At 43.3% G+C, this 16,321-nt stretch overlaps 2 protein-coding genes across 7 annotated transcripts; one reads left to right on the plus strand and one right to left on the minus strand.

Annotated features, from left to right (window-relative positions):
* Nucleotides 1-12: 12 nt before the first annotated feature.
* Nucleotides 13-3,789, minus strand: agmat (agmatinase (putative)). Its single transcript, XM_010742966.3, is given in 10 exon segments — nucleotides 13-432; nucleotides 516-600; nucleotides 751-930; nucleotides 1,068-1,225; nucleotides 1,228-1,262; nucleotides 1,414-1,462; nucleotides 1,596-1,798; nucleotides 2,926-3,340; nucleotides 3,465-3,508; nucleotides 3,659-3,789. Coding segments are annotated over 8 exon segments (1,056 nt in total). The 5' UTR covers nucleotides 3,198-3,340; nucleotides 3,465-3,508; nucleotides 3,659-3,789; the 3' UTR covers nucleotides 13-358.
* A 1,559-nt stretch (nucleotides 3,790-5,348) lies between these two features.
* hipk1a (homeodomain interacting protein kinase 1a) lies at nucleotides 5,349-15,985 on the plus strand. 6 transcript variants are annotated; one of them, XM_019273776.2, is made up of 17 exons: nucleotides 5,349-5,740; nucleotides 6,674-7,407; nucleotides 7,509-7,882; nucleotides 7,971-8,094; nucleotides 9,105-9,224; nucleotides 9,330-9,416; nucleotides 9,527-9,708; nucleotides 9,859-10,009; nucleotides 11,035-11,239; nucleotides 11,346-11,464; nucleotides 11,665-11,805; nucleotides 12,904-13,055; nucleotides 13,141-13,293; nucleotides 13,389-13,559; nucleotides 13,642-13,835; nucleotides 13,933-14,066; nucleotides 14,177-15,985. In XM_019273776.2, the coding sequence occupies exons 2-17, from the start codon at nucleotides 6,676-6,678 to the stop codon at nucleotides 14,600-14,602; spliced, it is 3,465 nt and encodes a 1,154-aa protein (XP_019129321.1). In that variant the 5' UTR covers nucleotides 5,349-5,740; nucleotides 6,674-6,675; the 3' UTR covers nucleotides 14,603-15,985. The 6 variants fall into 6 exon arrangements, with proteins under 6 accessions (XP_019129321.1, XP_019129320.1, XP_019129322.1 ...); XM_019273775.2 differs by having other exon boundaries at nucleotides 5,349-5,720; XM_019273777.2 differs by having other exon boundaries at nucleotides 5,349-5,720; nucleotides 13,936-14,066.
* Nucleotides 15,986-16,321: the final 336 nt, after the last annotated feature.

The following is a 16,321-nucleotide window of genomic DNA, read 5'->3' on the forward strand; positions in this document are numbered from 1 at the left end:
ATGGAAGTGAAATGAAACTTGGTGTGCTTTATTTATTCGTTTCTTTGTCATGAACTACAAAAGTCAGATTTTGTTGGTGCTGTGAGTTGTAAACATTGTACATAATCATGTCATCTATAGATCCTGAGATTATGTAACTTAAAAAGGTAAGAAAAATATAAAATATCAGAATCCTGTAGCTGACGTACAGTCGTCAATATGCATTTATCATTTTGACAGCTGTAATAAAATGCAATCTGTTTATTGATTAAAACATTAAGTTGTAATTGATGCAGAGTTTGTTTTGCTTACTGGTTTATTCAGCTCATTGGGCATTAAGGTATTCTTTATTGACTAACTGTTCTCGTGTGTGCGGTCTTTAATAATATTTAACCTTGGGCAGGGCACACAGCATTTCATAAAGAAGGTTGGCGCCAGTCAGCGCAGTGTTCCCTGTTGAAGCAAAAAAATAATATATATAATTAATAATTGTTACACTAAAAAGAAAACACACATGTAAGGAATATGAAAAGTACCTGTGGTGTCGTAGGGTGGAGACACCTCGACTAGATCACACCCAACAAGGTTTAGACCACGACAGCCCCGAACGATCTCCACTCCCTAAAGCCAACCAAGACAACAAAAGTCTGTTATTATCCATGTAGCTGGTAAGATTATTAAGAATCTCCTACATGTATATGAGAGTGTGTTGAACAAGTGGAGTAAATTATATTTAGATAGGAGGATTAAAGTCTGTTTCACCATGTTTACCTGTATGGGAGTCAGCCCTGCTATCTCTGGTGTGCCTGTTCCGGGGGCAAAGCCCGGGTCAAGAGCGTCGATGTCGAAACTGAGATATACTGGACCGCTGCCCATCTGAGCCCTGACCTCAGCCATCAGAGGTGCAAGAGATTTGTACCAACACTCTTCCGCTTGTACCACACGGAAACCCTGCAAAATGTACAAAATGTATGCAACATTAGGGCTGCTGAGCTGGATCTTATTTTCCAGAACCTCCCACCCCATTACTGAACTGTTTACTGATACTGATACAGACATCACGTGATCTATAAGTCCTCCAGAGGTACCTGCGCCCGGCTCCATTCGTACGAATCGGGGGCGTAGCCCGTACCACGCAGGCCGATCTGGACCACTCTCTTGCAGTCCAGCAGCCCTTCCTCCACGCAACGTCTGAACGGAGTCCCGTGTCCAATCTTCTCCCCCAAAACCGTATCACTGTTGCTGCGTGAGCATCCACGTGGATCAGACCCACTGGGCCATACCTGACAAATCATTACATAACACATTGAATGAGGCACAGTGTGTCAAACAGTTGACAGGTAGTTAACGTTTAAAGTTCAGATTAAAATGTTTTGTTGGCTTTGTTATGGGAAGTCACACGTCTATTAACAATAAACAGCGTGACCTACTTACTTCTCAGCGACAGCTTGCAGGATTGGATATGCAATCGTGTGATCGCCACCTGCAGACACCAATAACTTTATAACGCCCGACCTTTGATGGAACCTGAGCTGAAGATTATGGCTAATGATTGTACAGACTGTAGAGTTTGGTTTGTCTGCCTGCGAGGTGAAAACATGCCGAGTCACTCTCACCCATAGTCAGAGGAATACAGCCGGTAGCCACGACCTTCCTGTAGGTCTCCCTGATGCGTTTGCAGGTGTCCTTCAGGTCGAACACGTTCACATTGACGTCCCCAATATCGGCCACCATGATGGACTCATAAGGCGCTGCCCTGGTGCCGCTGTTGTAAAGTCTCAGCATGGCAGATTCCACTCTGATCTGCCTGGGACCGAACCTGCAGCAACGGAGGGAAGGATTTCATTTCAATGCAGCTGTGAAGCAAACTGGTAAAAGGTAAAATAGTGACCCAGCAGTATTCTGAAGCTGAAGAACAATAAAATTCTGTTTACATATGAATGCACCAATTATAATATTCAATAAATATTATATTTTATAAAAATCTCAGGACTTAGATATGAATTGTCGTCATGCTCAACTAAGGAAAAACTCACAAATAATATATAGATATAATATATATTCTATCTATATATATATATATATTTATTAAGAATAATTCTTCTGATGAAATGAATTGTGGTTTGAATTTATCTTAATGACTTTCACTAATTACAGTGACAGTAACTAAGTAGATTTACTTGACTACATTTATTTGACAGCTTTAGTTACTTTACAAATCAACAAATAAAGCTGTTGAAGTGTGAGTTTTTGCTGAATAATTTGAGGTGAATGTGAAAATCATCAGTTGCAGTTATAGCTCCATCTAAACCACCCAAAGCCAGTCAAATGCTGTTTGTACATTCATGCAAGAGTAATAATAAATGCAAAAAAAAAGCACATTTTCCTGCTTATACTTCCATACTTTGTTTAAAACGATTTTAAATGCAGGAATGTTACTTGTAATCGAGTAGTACTTTTACCTGAGGCTCTGAATACTTCAGCCACTGATCAATAACACCTTAAAAAATGATATTATACTGTAAAACAGGGGTGGTCCAAACTAGATTTGACAATGTGAAGATGCCCGGGGGCCAACACTAACAAAAAATGACCAATGAAAGTTACATACAAATGCACTGTTCTGTAACAATTTTCTTTTCATTGTAACAATTATAAATAGATATATTTTAAATGACAATGTCACCAAATCTAAACCAATCAGGCGTGAACAATTCAATAACACAGTTCTGCCTTTCTTTCACAGTCAGATAACAAAGAATAAATTGCATCAAATAAGTTAAACTTGCATGAAGTCGATGCAAATCTGAACCCCATGATCATTTGTCATGGGGGCCAAACAGTCAAACATGACTTATTATGAATAATGCAAAGTCTGTCATAAACACAGAGTCAGCTGCAACGCCTCCACACTTCCTAACAGCAGCTGTGCAGAGAGACCCCCACCTGGCTCCAGGTCTGTTGGAGGTCCCGGTGTCTATCGGGACGCCGATAAACGCCGCATCGAGGCCGTCAGCTGTGTCCTGGAAGGGCAGCTTGGCCATGGTGGGGATCCCCGACACCCGAGCAACGAACTCGGCGCTCGGCGGCTCATTGAAGCGTTTGCCCGAAAACTTCCTGACAGACAAAGACTGTCGTGCTCGCAGAGAGAAGAAGTCAGCTGAAGCCCGAGAAATAAGACTGCGAGTCATGTCGAGGCTCCTGCACAGTGGAAACATGTTGCGGGTTGTTTGCGTGATTTGCTCTGACTGCTGTTTATGAGTTATGCTGCTACCTTCACTGTCTCCTCGTAAGCTCGTAACTTTCACTGTCGCACTGGAACTTGAACTTCTCACTGCTTTGAATCATTGGAGCTCTGCAGCTGAGGTAAATGAATATGAATGAGTTCAATACATATCTAATGTTATACATAAAGCAATATACAGTGTTTTGTATTATATATTCTAGTCTTATATTTTAAAAAATTGATAAAATTCATGTCTCACCTCACCCAAATACCACGTGGGAACTATTTTGCACATAGGTCCACCTGTGAAAATGTAATATGTATGATATTTTAGTATGCATTAACAATGTAAAGATGAAAGTCAGACATTTCAGATGCATATCTTTGTATCTATAAAGCATCCTGCACTGATTTAGCTGCTCTTGGAAAGTTATTAATATACAATAATACCACCTAGTTACAACTGAATGACTGGCTTCTTGAGTAGTGACATTTCTGTGAATGTAATATTACACAGTGCTCATTTTTTTGTTGTTGTTCCACGCATACATCCGTAATAAGAGCCCTTTTGATCCTTTCTGCTGTGTCACTGTTTTCCAATCCTGCATGTTTGAGATGTTTCCTGCTCCAACACACCTGATTCAAATGATTGGCTCGTTATCAGGCCACTGCAGCGTTCGATGACGAGCTGATCATGTGAATCAGGTGTGGTGGAAACATCTAAAACCTGCAGGGCAGTGGCCCCCGAGGACCAGGATTGAAAAACACAGTGCTGTGTCATGTTTTGTATGTATTGTTGATTCATGTTGATGACTTTCTATATGAATTTAATGGTTATTTGGTCGGTTTGCTTGTATATTCAGTTTACTGTCACAGAGGACTAAAGAAAACAGAAAATATTATTTGAATGTTGTTGTTGTATGCAATAAAACACACTGTTCTTATGTATTCATATAATACAGACACATTTATGTTATATTGAAGATTGGGATTTAAAATACACTTGAGAAACATAATTTGCTTTAGATGTATTATTAATCTCGTGTCTATTAAAATGCCATTTAGCAGGAAGCTTAATGAAGTGTTCCAGCTTCAACTCACTGAATATTGATGAACTTGCAGCCTCGTATTCAATAATGAAGAAGTCATTTCGTTATTCTGTCTGGTTCATGGATCTATAAACGTCTGCCGTGCTTTGCTGTCGATGCTGTGTCACTGACTTCCGCAATAAACCCTGTATAAATAAACCTTTATCATCCAGGCACTGACAGAACATTTGAAATTGTTTTTTTTTGTTTGATATGTTGTTGTGTAGTATTTTCTGGTAGGTCTGCATACGTCTCTGACAGCTTTAAATGTACAGCGCAGATCATTTACTTATAGAAAAGTACCTCATTGTAAAAGTACAGAAATAAATGTACTTAAAGTATCAAAAATGAAACTACTGGTTCTGCAGAAGTCTGGACACTGCTGCTCATTATGATTATAACATATGACATTATGGAGCTATACTTCATATGCAGATTGATACTATATTTGCCATACTTTTGTATGTTTTATATTTCATGTTTATTCCTGTTTGCACCAGGGATATGAGTTATTTCAGTTCTCTGTATGTCCTGTACACATGGCAGAGTCAAAGATAAAATTCTGTTTTAAAAATTTGTATTCATATTCTTTTCTGTAATGTTTATTATTACTGTGTTTTTATTTATGTATTTGAGCATCAAAGAGATATTTAAGTGAGACATCTGAGAGCTTTTTTAATATCTGAAACATAAGAAGGGGCCCTAAATAGACACTGATTTATTTGATCTGTATCATTTAGTGGTCATGAACCAAAAATGTTATGAATCACTGGTTTAATTTGATTTATATATTTATATTTATTTAAATTGTTTTAATGTAAAATCTTAATCATTGTAAAAGTATTCACACCTGCCCAATACATGCAGTGGAGTAACAGTGTACGAATAGTATAGTAGTACATGAGTAAATGTACTTAGTTACATTCCTCCACTGCTCGTTACTGATTCCTGTTCAGGTCCAGTGTTTAACTACCGAGTGATACCTCTTTAAATACAGTCAAAGAGTGTGACAGAGTCGAACATAGACGATCTTTGGCTCCCCGTTGACGTCCGTCACGTCTCTCGCCGGCGTGTGCGTCGTCACGGTCGGAAGTACGGCGAGCAGACGGTCCGCGGTGATGGAGCTCTGTCCGGGGAGACGGCGCTCACCATGATGCGGTGATGTGTGACACCTCCGCGGACATTATGCACGCTCGGCTCCGCTGACACGCGATGTGACTCCGGATTCAGAGTCAGGTATGACTCGTGTTTAGCTGGTAGCTGTAGCGTTCACATCCACCCAGCTGCTGCTGCAGAGATCCTGCAGGCGGAGGCAGCTGATCGGCTGCAGCAGCGGCACCACAGAGCCCGGAGAGAAGAGGAAAGATGATGATGAGGCCTTAAATGTCAGATCGGCGACGACGTGTGCGTTCAGTCATCTAATCCAGGTACTGTCAGTGATGGACAGGTGAGGCTTTCCGTCACACAGCAGACACCTTTACCTGCAGTGGCGTGCATACACACTTGAAGGGGCAGGGGGTCAAAACCCCAAATCCCCCAAAACCCCTGACCCACCCTGCTGTGTGATCTAGGTGGGGCAGGTAGACTGGGCACTATACATATCTATATTTTTTATATATAATTTATATTCTATCTGCATTTTTTCAGGTGAAAAGCAACATTCAATCACCGGCTCCAGCTGATTTTCTGCTGTTCTCTCTTTTTATATGATTATAAACCATATATGTTTGATTTTGGACAATTTAGGCAATGACAGGATGTCTGTGGGAACTTTCACAGCTGTTTTTTCCATTATTTTTATACATAAAAAGATCTGAGCCACAAATTAAGTCATATTTTATATAATCTTTAAGATCCCTCTATTGCCTGTATAGCTAAACTCTAATATATTATTGTTCCTTATGTCATAGACCTTCATTGTTAATAAAACCATTGTACCAATGTACCATTGGTGCTACGCAACCTCCCCCTAGTGGTATGTGGAGGAATCTCCAAAATATCCTTTAAACTGATTTAAAAAGGTAATACTACAAAATAGTATAGTATATAGTATGGTAAACTTTTTTTGGTTCAATATTATCATGCTATGTAGTTACGTTCATGCACATAGCATATGCATATATCCATGATTAGTTATGAGCTCAAATGCGATGGCAAGATAGGAAGCGGAAGTGAAATTAATGTTTCTACGATCATGGCTCCAAACAGGAAATATTAGGAAGAGATCAGGAGACCGAATCAGCTCTGGTTCTTGAGCCGTTTATGTTCAGGATTCAACAACAGTCAGTGATAAATAATCTTATTCGTGTGCTGTTTTCTGAGGAAAACTGATCAAAACCAATGATTCTTCTGGAATTAATTGTCTCAATGTCGTCCACAGACATGGCGTCGCAGCTCCAGGTGTTCTCCTCTCCCTCTGTGTCCTCCAGTGCCTACTCTCGTTCAAAGAGGCTCAAGGTAGAGAACCCTGCCTGGGATGCGTCCAACCAGCTGGGAGACAATGGTTACTACCAGCAGAGCCCCACCCAGGGAGCTGCACCCTCCACCTCTGGCTCCAACTTCAACCCAGTGTACAACTCCAACCAGGTGCACCCGCCGACGGCCGGATCACGGGAGCAGACGGTGGTGCGGGCGGCAGACAGCACAGGCAGCCTTCGTGGACCTCCCTCCTCCTCTTCGTCGTCCTCCTCCTCCAGCCGTCGCGTCAAGGATGCCGAGTCGTCCTCCCAGCCGTGCGACCTCTACCTCAAGCAGTACAGCTTGAAGCGGAAGAGCGAGGAGGTGGACAGCAGCGACAGCGTCCAGATCCTGGAGGAGCTCTCGGCCCCCGTGGTCTCAAACCGCACCGGTGGTGGAGGGGGCACCACCACGGCTCAGTCCATAGCACATTCCACTTCAACCACAAAGAGCAGCAACTCCCACAGCGAGGGCGACTACCAGCTGGTCCAGCACGAGATTCTGTGCTCCATGTCCAACAGCTACGAGGTGCTCGAGTTCCTGGGACGCGGCACCTTCGGCCAGGTGGCAAAATGCTGGAAGAGGGGCACAAATGAGATAGTGGCGATCAAAATCTTGAAGAATCATCCTTCTTACGCTCGGCAAGGTCAAATTGAAGTGAGTATGGATGAGTATGAGTGCGAATAGACTCATTCTCAAGCTCGAAGGGGTTCAAAGGGGGTTTGCTGATGTTTTCTTCCTCTTGGTCCTCCCTGTAGGTGAGCATCCTGAGCAGGCTGAGCACAGAGAACGCCGACGAGTTCAACTTTGTCCGCTCGTACGAGTGTTTCCAGCACAAGAACCACACGTGCCTTGTGTTCGAGATGCTGGAGCAGAACCTTTACGACTTCCTGAAGCACAGCAAGTTCAGCCCTCTGCTGCTCAAATGTATACGGCCTATTCTGCAGCAGGTCGCCACGGCGCTGATGAAGCTGAAAAGCCTGGGGCTGATCCACGCCGACCTGAAGCCTGAGAACATAATGTTAGTGGACCCTTTGAGGCAGCCGTACAGAGTGAAAGTCATTGATTTCGGCTCGGCCAGCCACGTGTCCAAAGCGGTTTGCTCCACCTACCTGCAGTCTCGATACTACAGGTGAGTGTGTTAGCCTGGACCGTACAGTACGGGCTTCGACTGATCACTGTGTTTTTAATACGTGCTGTAATTTTTGATGTGTGTGCAGAGCTCCGGAGATCATTCTGGGCCTCCCGTTCTGTGAAGCGATCGACATGTGGTCTTTGGGATGTGTCATTGCTGAGCTGTTCCTGGGATGGCCTCTTTATCCGGGTGCCTCAGAGTACGATCAGGTGATCTGCAGCACTCTCATATACTCTAAAGCGTCATTAATTTTCTTTCTTAATTGGTCATTAATCATCCGATTTTAGGGGGAATTGTTGCTGCAAAACATAGTTTACTTTGAGCATAGCTTAGCATAAAGACTGGAAACAGAGGGAAACAGCTAGCCTGGCTCTACCTACAAACATCTCTAAAGCTGTTTGTTTAATCTGTACAAAAGCTGGAGCATAACATAACATGAAGTGTAGTTTTCAGGGAATTATGTACTATTCCTTTTGTGTGTGTCCTTTAATATTGATGTATCATATAACACACAGAACATGACCGAGCTTATTATGTATAATGAACACTAAGCACACATAACTTGGACTTGGACCTGGAAAAGGGAATCCATAACAAACTTTAAACAGATACATACATACACATACATAACTAATAATTGCTGTGAGGTCGAGACATCAGGTTTCTTTTTTTAATAGTTTCCAAATCTTTTTACGAATGCCACATTTTATGAAACTGCTCAATCTTTCTCTTGTCTCGTTAAGCCTCATGACTGCTTGTGGAGTCTCTGGTTGCCTGGCAACCTCATTGTGGCAGTGACAAATTGTCATTTCTTCGTGTATAAACATATAATGTGTGTAATTTAGGTGCTGGTTGCCCGATTTATTTATTTTTTTCACATTTGGAGAGAGCCAGGCTAGCTGTTATTCTCTTGTTTCCAGCCTTTGTGCTAAGCTAAGTGAATGTTGCGTTTTGGTATTTTCTCTTTGACTGTGTACAAAGTATTTAAAAAAAAGGGTGATTACTGTTACTGGCAGTTTGTCAGACAGGGAGGGACCGACACGAGATGTTTGATTTAAAAACTACGTGGAGGTTTACCTAAAAACAACCTGACCTAAAGTGATACTTGTATATCAGGTTCACATGTTTAACGTAACCTCCGACATATTCAGCCCCCAGGCTTGAACTGTATAAACTGACAAGGTGACAGAGTTCATATTCGTCTCACGCTCTCTCTCAGATTCGTTACATCTCACAGACGCAGGGCCTTCCAGCAGAGTACCTGCTGAGTGCAGGAACCAAGACCAGCCGCTTTTTCAACAGAGGCCCCGACTCCAGCTACCCCCTCTGGAGACTCAAAGTGAGTGACTCCACAGAGAACATACAAACACTAGCAGACATTATATCGTAAAGCAAACGTACCGCGTACATGCACTGAGGTCCTGCTGTGGTTATTTTTCTGCAGACGCCTGCGGAGCACGAAGCAGAGATGGGTATCAAGTCAAAGGAGGCAAGAAAATACATCTTCAACTGTCTGGATGATATGATGCAGGTGAGATCTCCTAATATTGTTACTGGAACTGGTTATTTTGGTTATCTCCCCTCCTCCAGCTGTATGCACAGCACTTTGGGTGTAACCCCGACTTGGTGTCCCCCCTGCAGGTGAATATGACAAACCTGGAGGGGACGGACATCTTGGCAGAGAAGGCAGACAGACGGGAGTTCATAGACCTGCTGAAGAAGATGCTGACACTAGACGCAGACAAACGGATAACGCCCATGAAGACTCTGAACCACCCCTTCGTCACCATGACACACCTGCTGCACTTCCCTCACAGCTCACAGTAAGACAAGACGTCCAGGACGGTGCTGATGCTCAGCTGGAGACGCTTTGTTTTTATTTAGATCTGATTATTAGTAATGGTTTCACATTGAAGTTTCAGGATCTCATCTGCGTTCCTGCTCCTGACGATTTTTACATTTCTGTTTCATAGCGTGAAGTCCTGCTTCCAAAACATGGACATATGCAAACGCAGATGCAGCGCATTCGAAAATGGAAAAAACATGTTTGCCAGCAACAACACCCCGAGTGCAGCCACCAACCTCACCGTCACCTTCAGTAGCCAACTAAACCAGCACAATCAGGTGAGAACATCCTCTCTGATCCACCGCAGGGTCCTTTTGTTCTTTATACAACTCTTGTTCTTCCAGTTTGTTGCAGGTTATCTATCAGTCTCTGAGTCAAATGATGGTTCAGGGGCCTCATTTATTAACCGTGCACACTCATTAAATAGATCTGAACAATTAATCAAAACATTATCAAAACTGCAATTTGTCCAAGTCTAATATCCAAACTGCAGGACGTGCAGTGGTAAAATGTGACATAATATTATAAACGAAGCATCGTGGCGCTGCAGAGATGCGCCAGCCTACAGATCATATTCTCCAGATGTTCCAAAGGGAACATGCTTGTTTGGTATAAACCCAAAATAAAAAAATAACTTTCAGTGAAAATGCAAAAATTACAATTTGCACTAAAATTGTGACTCGCAATTGCAATATCTTTCAAAATAATTGATCATTTGTGGCTGCATATAAAGACAAAGATCTGGGAAAGGAAAGCAAGAAAGAAAGAAAGAAAGAAAGCAAGAAAGAAAGAAAGAAAGCAAGAAAGAAAGAAAGAAAGAGGATCTGGGTACCTGGTAGAGCGTGTGCCACATGTAAAAGCTGAGTCCTTGCCACAGCAGCCCGAGTTCAATTCCAGCCTGCGACCCTTTAAAATATATTATAAAAAATATATTAAATATGTATTTTAAAAAAACACAGGTCAGTGTTAATGGGAGGTTTGATTATAAACTGTTTATTGGGTAACAGACAACTTTATTTGAATGAAACTTTTTTTTTTTTCATCAAAGGAAGATCTTGATGAATCATGCACACGACTCACTGTCTAACTGCGTTTAACAAATGTAGTGTGGAAATAATGGAAACATTGTAATTGCAACAGAATCTAACACCATTACCTATGCAGGAACACACAGAATGAGACTTGTGCATATAGTAAGTTCATCCATTGCCTCTGTGTTATGTGTACTTATGTCAGCCTTTGTTAGATGAAGCCTCTGGACTTTCTTGATGAACTTGATGTTTCTTCATGTTGTGTCTTGCAGATGGCCTCTACAGGAGGCCAGTCTCTGTCCCTCAGCAGCAACGTCCCATTGCTGAACTACCAACCTGGTCTCTACCAGCAGGCCACCATAAACATCCCCGGTCTGACCCAGCAGGGTGTTCCCCTGCAGACCAGACCCACCCAGCTCTGCACCCAGACCGAACCCTTCCAGCAAACACTCATAGTTTGTCCCCCCACCATCCAGGGTGAGAAGGGAAGATGTTAGTGTCATGCTGCTTCAGTGAAAAAGAAACTTTTCACCTGCGTTTTTGCTTTCGTGCCGTTAACTCTGGCTCCGTCTTCTCCTTACAGGTCTTCAAACATCCAATAAACCCTCCGGTTACCCAGTAAGGATGGACAACTCAGTACCTTTAGTCCCTCAGAACCAGTCGTCCCAGTCTCTTCACATTCAGCCCAGCATGTTGGCACAGGTAGGACCCCCTGCAACACCCTCCACTCTCTTCTTTAAAACAAAACTTCTTGTCCTGGCGTGTTCACTAACTGAAAACTCTCGATCCAAAGCAAAGACTTTCTTTCCTTTAGGATTCAGTAAAAAAACAAAAAATAATTAAGCAGGTATGTTTGGATGTCTTAACGCCTCCACTCCTTTCACCCTCACACTTCCTCCCAGGCCTCCCTCAACCCCCTCCTGATAAGCAGCCTGTACGCCTCAGTGGCGGGAATGCCGCGTTTAGACTCGGTCCGACTGCCAGTTGCCTGTCAGTTGGGTAAAAGCCTTGGCGGCTTACTGGATCAGAATGCCTCCATGCTGGTAAAACACCATCATTACAACCTGAACCTCCACCTTGGTTGAAATCTTTCCTTCCTTCCTTCCTTTTCTTCCTTGCACATGTACGTCAGCGGTGTGCAGCAGATGCATGTGGGACTGTTCAGTCTGGTTTGTGCTTTCACTTGCGGCTTTATGTATCAAGTAAACTTCATGCATACTATATTTTTCTTTTATGAATACCAGTTCTTGTGTGGGGAATTTCTACATCTGGCTTATTGTGTCCTCTTTTTTCCCCCTCCTCAGTGTTTGAAGAACTAGTTTTAATGCAGGTTCTCAAAGAGTTAAGAAGAATATCTGAAGCTTGGTGTGCACAGTCTTAGCATCGTTACCAAAATCTAACCAAATATCCAAAGTCATCATAGAAGTTCATAGAAATTCACAGAAGTTAAGTCATCTGGCTGGAGATTGTCACATTTAAACCTCCATGTACTAAGACTGTTGCGCCTCCCAGTGGTAGATTTAAAAACAGACACCCTGGCATTGATGCTGTGTCACATCACCATGGTCAGTGTAGCAGTGAGACCAGCATTATCTCAGACTAACACATTCCTGTCACTTTCGGGCAGGCTGTCATGTTTCTGGACCCCCTCTGTTTTTCTGTCTCACAGCACAGAGGACTGTTTGACATGCATGCTTGGCAGGTGAAATGTTTGTTTCTGTCTCTCTTTGGCTTACTACATCTTAAATCACATTTCCTCCTGAGCAGTAACAAATGCAGCTCTCTCAGCGTGGGGATCAATCTGACGCAGATGGTGCCCATGCAGCGGCATCTCGTCGAGTTTTGTTCAGCTGTGTGTGTGTGTGTGTGTGTGTGTGTGTGTGTGTGTGTGTGTGTGTGTGTGTGTGTGTGTGTGTGTGTGTGTGTGTGTGTGTGTGTGTGTGTGTGTGTGTGTGTGTGTGTGTGTGTGTGATGGTGTTGGACAAACGACAAACTGCATGTGCTCATCATGCTTTTTAATAACTGACTTCTGTCCTGTTGTGGTCGACATTTTCTCTTTTAGTTTATGAAATTGGACCAAGTGCATTTTTTTTATGTGTGTGTGTGTGTGTGTGTGTGTGTGTGTGTGTGTGTGCGTGCAGCAGGGCTGGCCAGCAGGCACACAACAGATCCTCATTCCTTCCACATGGCAGCAGATGCCAGGCATGGCCATCCACAATCCCGGCCAGGCCGTGGTGCCCGACTCACCCATGGGAGCCTCCGTCTCTGACAGTCAACCAGCTTCTGGCTGGAGGTGAGTTTAATTGGGACTGAAATGTGTTCAGTTATGTGGTTTTAAAAAAAAAAAGCAAGTTAAATTTGTTCTTTCTTTTTCACAGGGGTCGTCATGGAAGCCAGTACGATGGCGGCAGTCAGCAGGACTCTGGCGCCGGCCGTCACGCTGCCTCCCAAAGCCACAACTCAGGGGCAGCTCACTCAAGAGCCCAACAGGGCAAGAGGTCGAAGCTTCGACATGCAGAGAGCAGAGCCAGGTCAGATAAGACAAAGAGCTGAAGGAGCAGTACAAGCTGTAAATGAAATGCAACAGAAATGGATGGCAGTGATCGAGCGTCTTTGTCCCCCGCAGGCCTGTGTCTTCAGTGCATTCGGCCACCGCTGTAGTCCACAACACTGCAAGTTTTGCTGGTGACCAGTCTCAGCCCATCGTCATCTCTGACACGCCTAGCCCTGCCGTCAGCATCATCACCATCCACAGCGACTCGGAAGACGAGGATGACAGGAAGTTCCCCGCCGCCTGGTGAGCTCATTTCCTGTCTGTAGAATTTGAACGGTCACACTTTTTTTTTTTTTGGCTCATTTTTTCTTATCTTCTCGTGCAGCTCTGGAACAAGCCAGAGGACAAACGTGATCAGCTGCGTGACGGTACACGACTCCCATGACTCTGACTCCTCCACCAGCAGCCCCCTGAGCCCCAAGACCACCACCCAGCCTGCCAAGTCTCTGGCCATCGTCACACCCTCTGTGAAGAGCCAGCCAGGGGAGAGCACAACCCACAAAGCCCCAGCTGCTCCAGGTCCTTCATTCTATCCAAACATGTTTATCTAGAAGATCCATTTCACTTTATTGTAATCTACTCTTTTTAGTTCTGACAGTATTCTGTCTGGTTCCAGTAGAACAAGCTACAAGTGGCTCTGGAAAGTCCAAGAAGGGGTCAACTCAGCAGTCCAGTCGGCCAGGAGACTCCAACACTGAGCGCCATCAACGGGCTGCATCCAGCAGATCTCAGCCTCTAAACCTGAGTCAGGTGACAGCTTTTGAATGTACCCAAAGTGAACACATAAAGATACTGACTGGGTTCTGTTGGATAAGCGTGATACTCTGTTTGTAAAGCTCAAACGTTCTCTGTTGTTTCAGGTACAGCAATCCGTAATGTCATCATCCAGCGACCAATCGGGAAGCACCGGTTCCCTGAGGCGACAGATCACGTATCCTCCTCCCGTCTCCTCCCACTCATCTTACAACACCCTCTTCAGCTCGACCCCGAACCTGTACGCCTACCCGGCGTCTGCCGCCCTCGCCTCTGTGTCCCAAGCTGTGGACCAGATGCAAGGCGGCTCGTCCCGCCACGGCAGGGCGAGCGGAGCTTACTCCTCCCTGGCGCTGCTCCAGAAGAATGGCAGCCTGGCTTTAGGAGGGTCTGCTCCGGGACAGTACGGCAACCACCAACAACAGCAGCAGCAGCAGCAGCAGCAGCAGCAGCAGCAGCAGCTGGGAGGGCAGCCTTTCCACCACGCCAGTGCTACTTACCAGCGAAAACTCAACCAGTACCCCTACCTGTAAAGACTGACGGCTGATTGAGACCGAAGCATGAAGACCAAATGGAGACCGAGACTAGAGAGGAGCACAAGCTCGTCACAGGTGACTGTGATTCGACTTGTTTAACTCGACATTTATGTCCTTATTTCTCTGATTATTTCCGATCAAATGATCAGAATGTATTTATACTTTAATCATGGTCAGTTCTTTTAAATCCAGTTTCTTTGCGTTGCATACAGCATGTTAACAGCGACGAACAGTGCAGTCTGGAAGTACGCGAGCAGTGGATTTGTTGACATGACACAATAAGTACGAGGTTAAAGTGTTGACTTTCACGCGACGTCGACGTCCGCGCCCTTAAATTGAAGCGAGCAGGAACTGTAGCCCCTTTTTATACGGTCCCTAAACTTAAGGGACCAAAAACAGCTGAAAATTCTACTTACAGACTGCAATGTTTTGATTTTTTAGCGTGTTAAGACTTAAAATTTTTTGTATTAATTTGAGATTATGTGTGTTGAGGAGAAACTGAAACTTGCTGCTCTGAATTATTATTATTATAATTAGTGATATTATTGTCAGAATCATCAAATAATTGTTTCAGAGTTGCATTTATATATACACACACACGATGTCTTTTACTTTAAACTTCGGTACATCGGCACGTCGTGATAAGTTAGCTGAATACATTGTATGTTTCATTTATGAATGTAACGTGTGTGTGTTTTATCTGTATTATGAAAAAACTGAAGAAAGTAAGCTATGTACTGTACAATGATGTGTCACTGTGTTCTTCAAGCGTTCTGTTTTAGTACTGGCCATCGACTTGATTCTATTTACCCGTTTAGTGCGTTGAACGATGCAGTATGTTTCGGCGTAGAGTAGGGTGTGGTATCGGGACTGTTGTGTTTTTTTTTACGGTTTTAGAGTTAACCTTAAGGTTGCATGTGTCTGACATGGAGTAGCATTCAGGACAGGTTCGTAAACTGCAGGTGGATTATTAATGTCGCGTTTGATTTGTATGACAAACACGTTAATTAAGATATTGGGGGAAAATGTAAAAGCTCTTGTCTTGTGAAGTGATGTTTGTGAAGTAAAGCGTGCACATAAAATCTGATTGATTCATGTAAAGAGAAAAGAGAAAAAAATCAAAGCCATTTAGAGTGCAACTGTTAAATTCACAGTGATGCGTTTTTTTTTTCCAATTGTGAATAATCAAATCTGACGAAGATGATTTATAAAAAAATATGAATCGATGTTCAGTATGTAACCGCTTCTAAACAAATCATTGGTTTTGGTGAAATGATGGTTGTTCTTAAAAATCCTGCTGTGTTGTGAAGTGCTACATTACATAGAACACACAATGAACCTTAAACCGTATGTACGCAATAAAATCTGCTCAAAACAGAATTTGGGATTCATTCATTCAAAGTGATGGATCTTTTTCCCCCCGAGTAACAGGAAGCAGGAATACAGACGGGGAGGAAAGTGTCACCTGCCTCCACGATCAATCAGTAGTAAAATTCAACTGCAATAACCAAGTTTCCAGCAGTAGAGGAAAGTAGCTATGCATATTTATAGCACAGTATGTCTCTTTTAAATACTCTGGACCTGAATCAATCACCACACTACTAAATACCTGTTACACGCTTTGTTTTTAAATCTGTTTGTAAGTATATAACTTACAACATTTGGTCATTTCTCACTAGACATTTTGTTGAAAGTAATCATGACTCGCAGTCTTAA

This window comes from Larimichthys crocea, chromosome XV (genome assembly GCF_000972845.2).
Source record: "Larimichthys crocea isolate SSNF chromosome XV, L_crocea_2.0, whole genome shotgun sequence".
In the NCBI taxonomy this organism is placed as follows: domain Eukaryota; kingdom Metazoa; phylum Chordata; class Actinopteri; family Sciaenidae; genus Larimichthys; species Larimichthys crocea.

What these genes read in the sequence shown, in the direction of transcription:
- hipk1a (XM_019273776.2), top strand. Translation starts at nt 6,676, where the DNA reads ATGGCGTCGCAGCTCCAGGTGTTCTCCTCTCCCTCTGTGTCCTCCAGT. An exon ending in AGGAAGTTCCCCGCCGCCTG is followed by an intron (nt 13,560 to 13,641) that starts GTGAGCTCATTT and finishes CTTCTCGTGCAG; the next exon opens with CTCTGGAACAAGCCAGAGGA. An exon ending in AGCCTCTAAACCTGAGTCAG is followed by an intron (nt 14,067 to 14,176) that starts GTGACAGCTTTT and finishes CTGTTGTTTCAG; the next exon opens with GTACAGCAATCCGTAATGTC.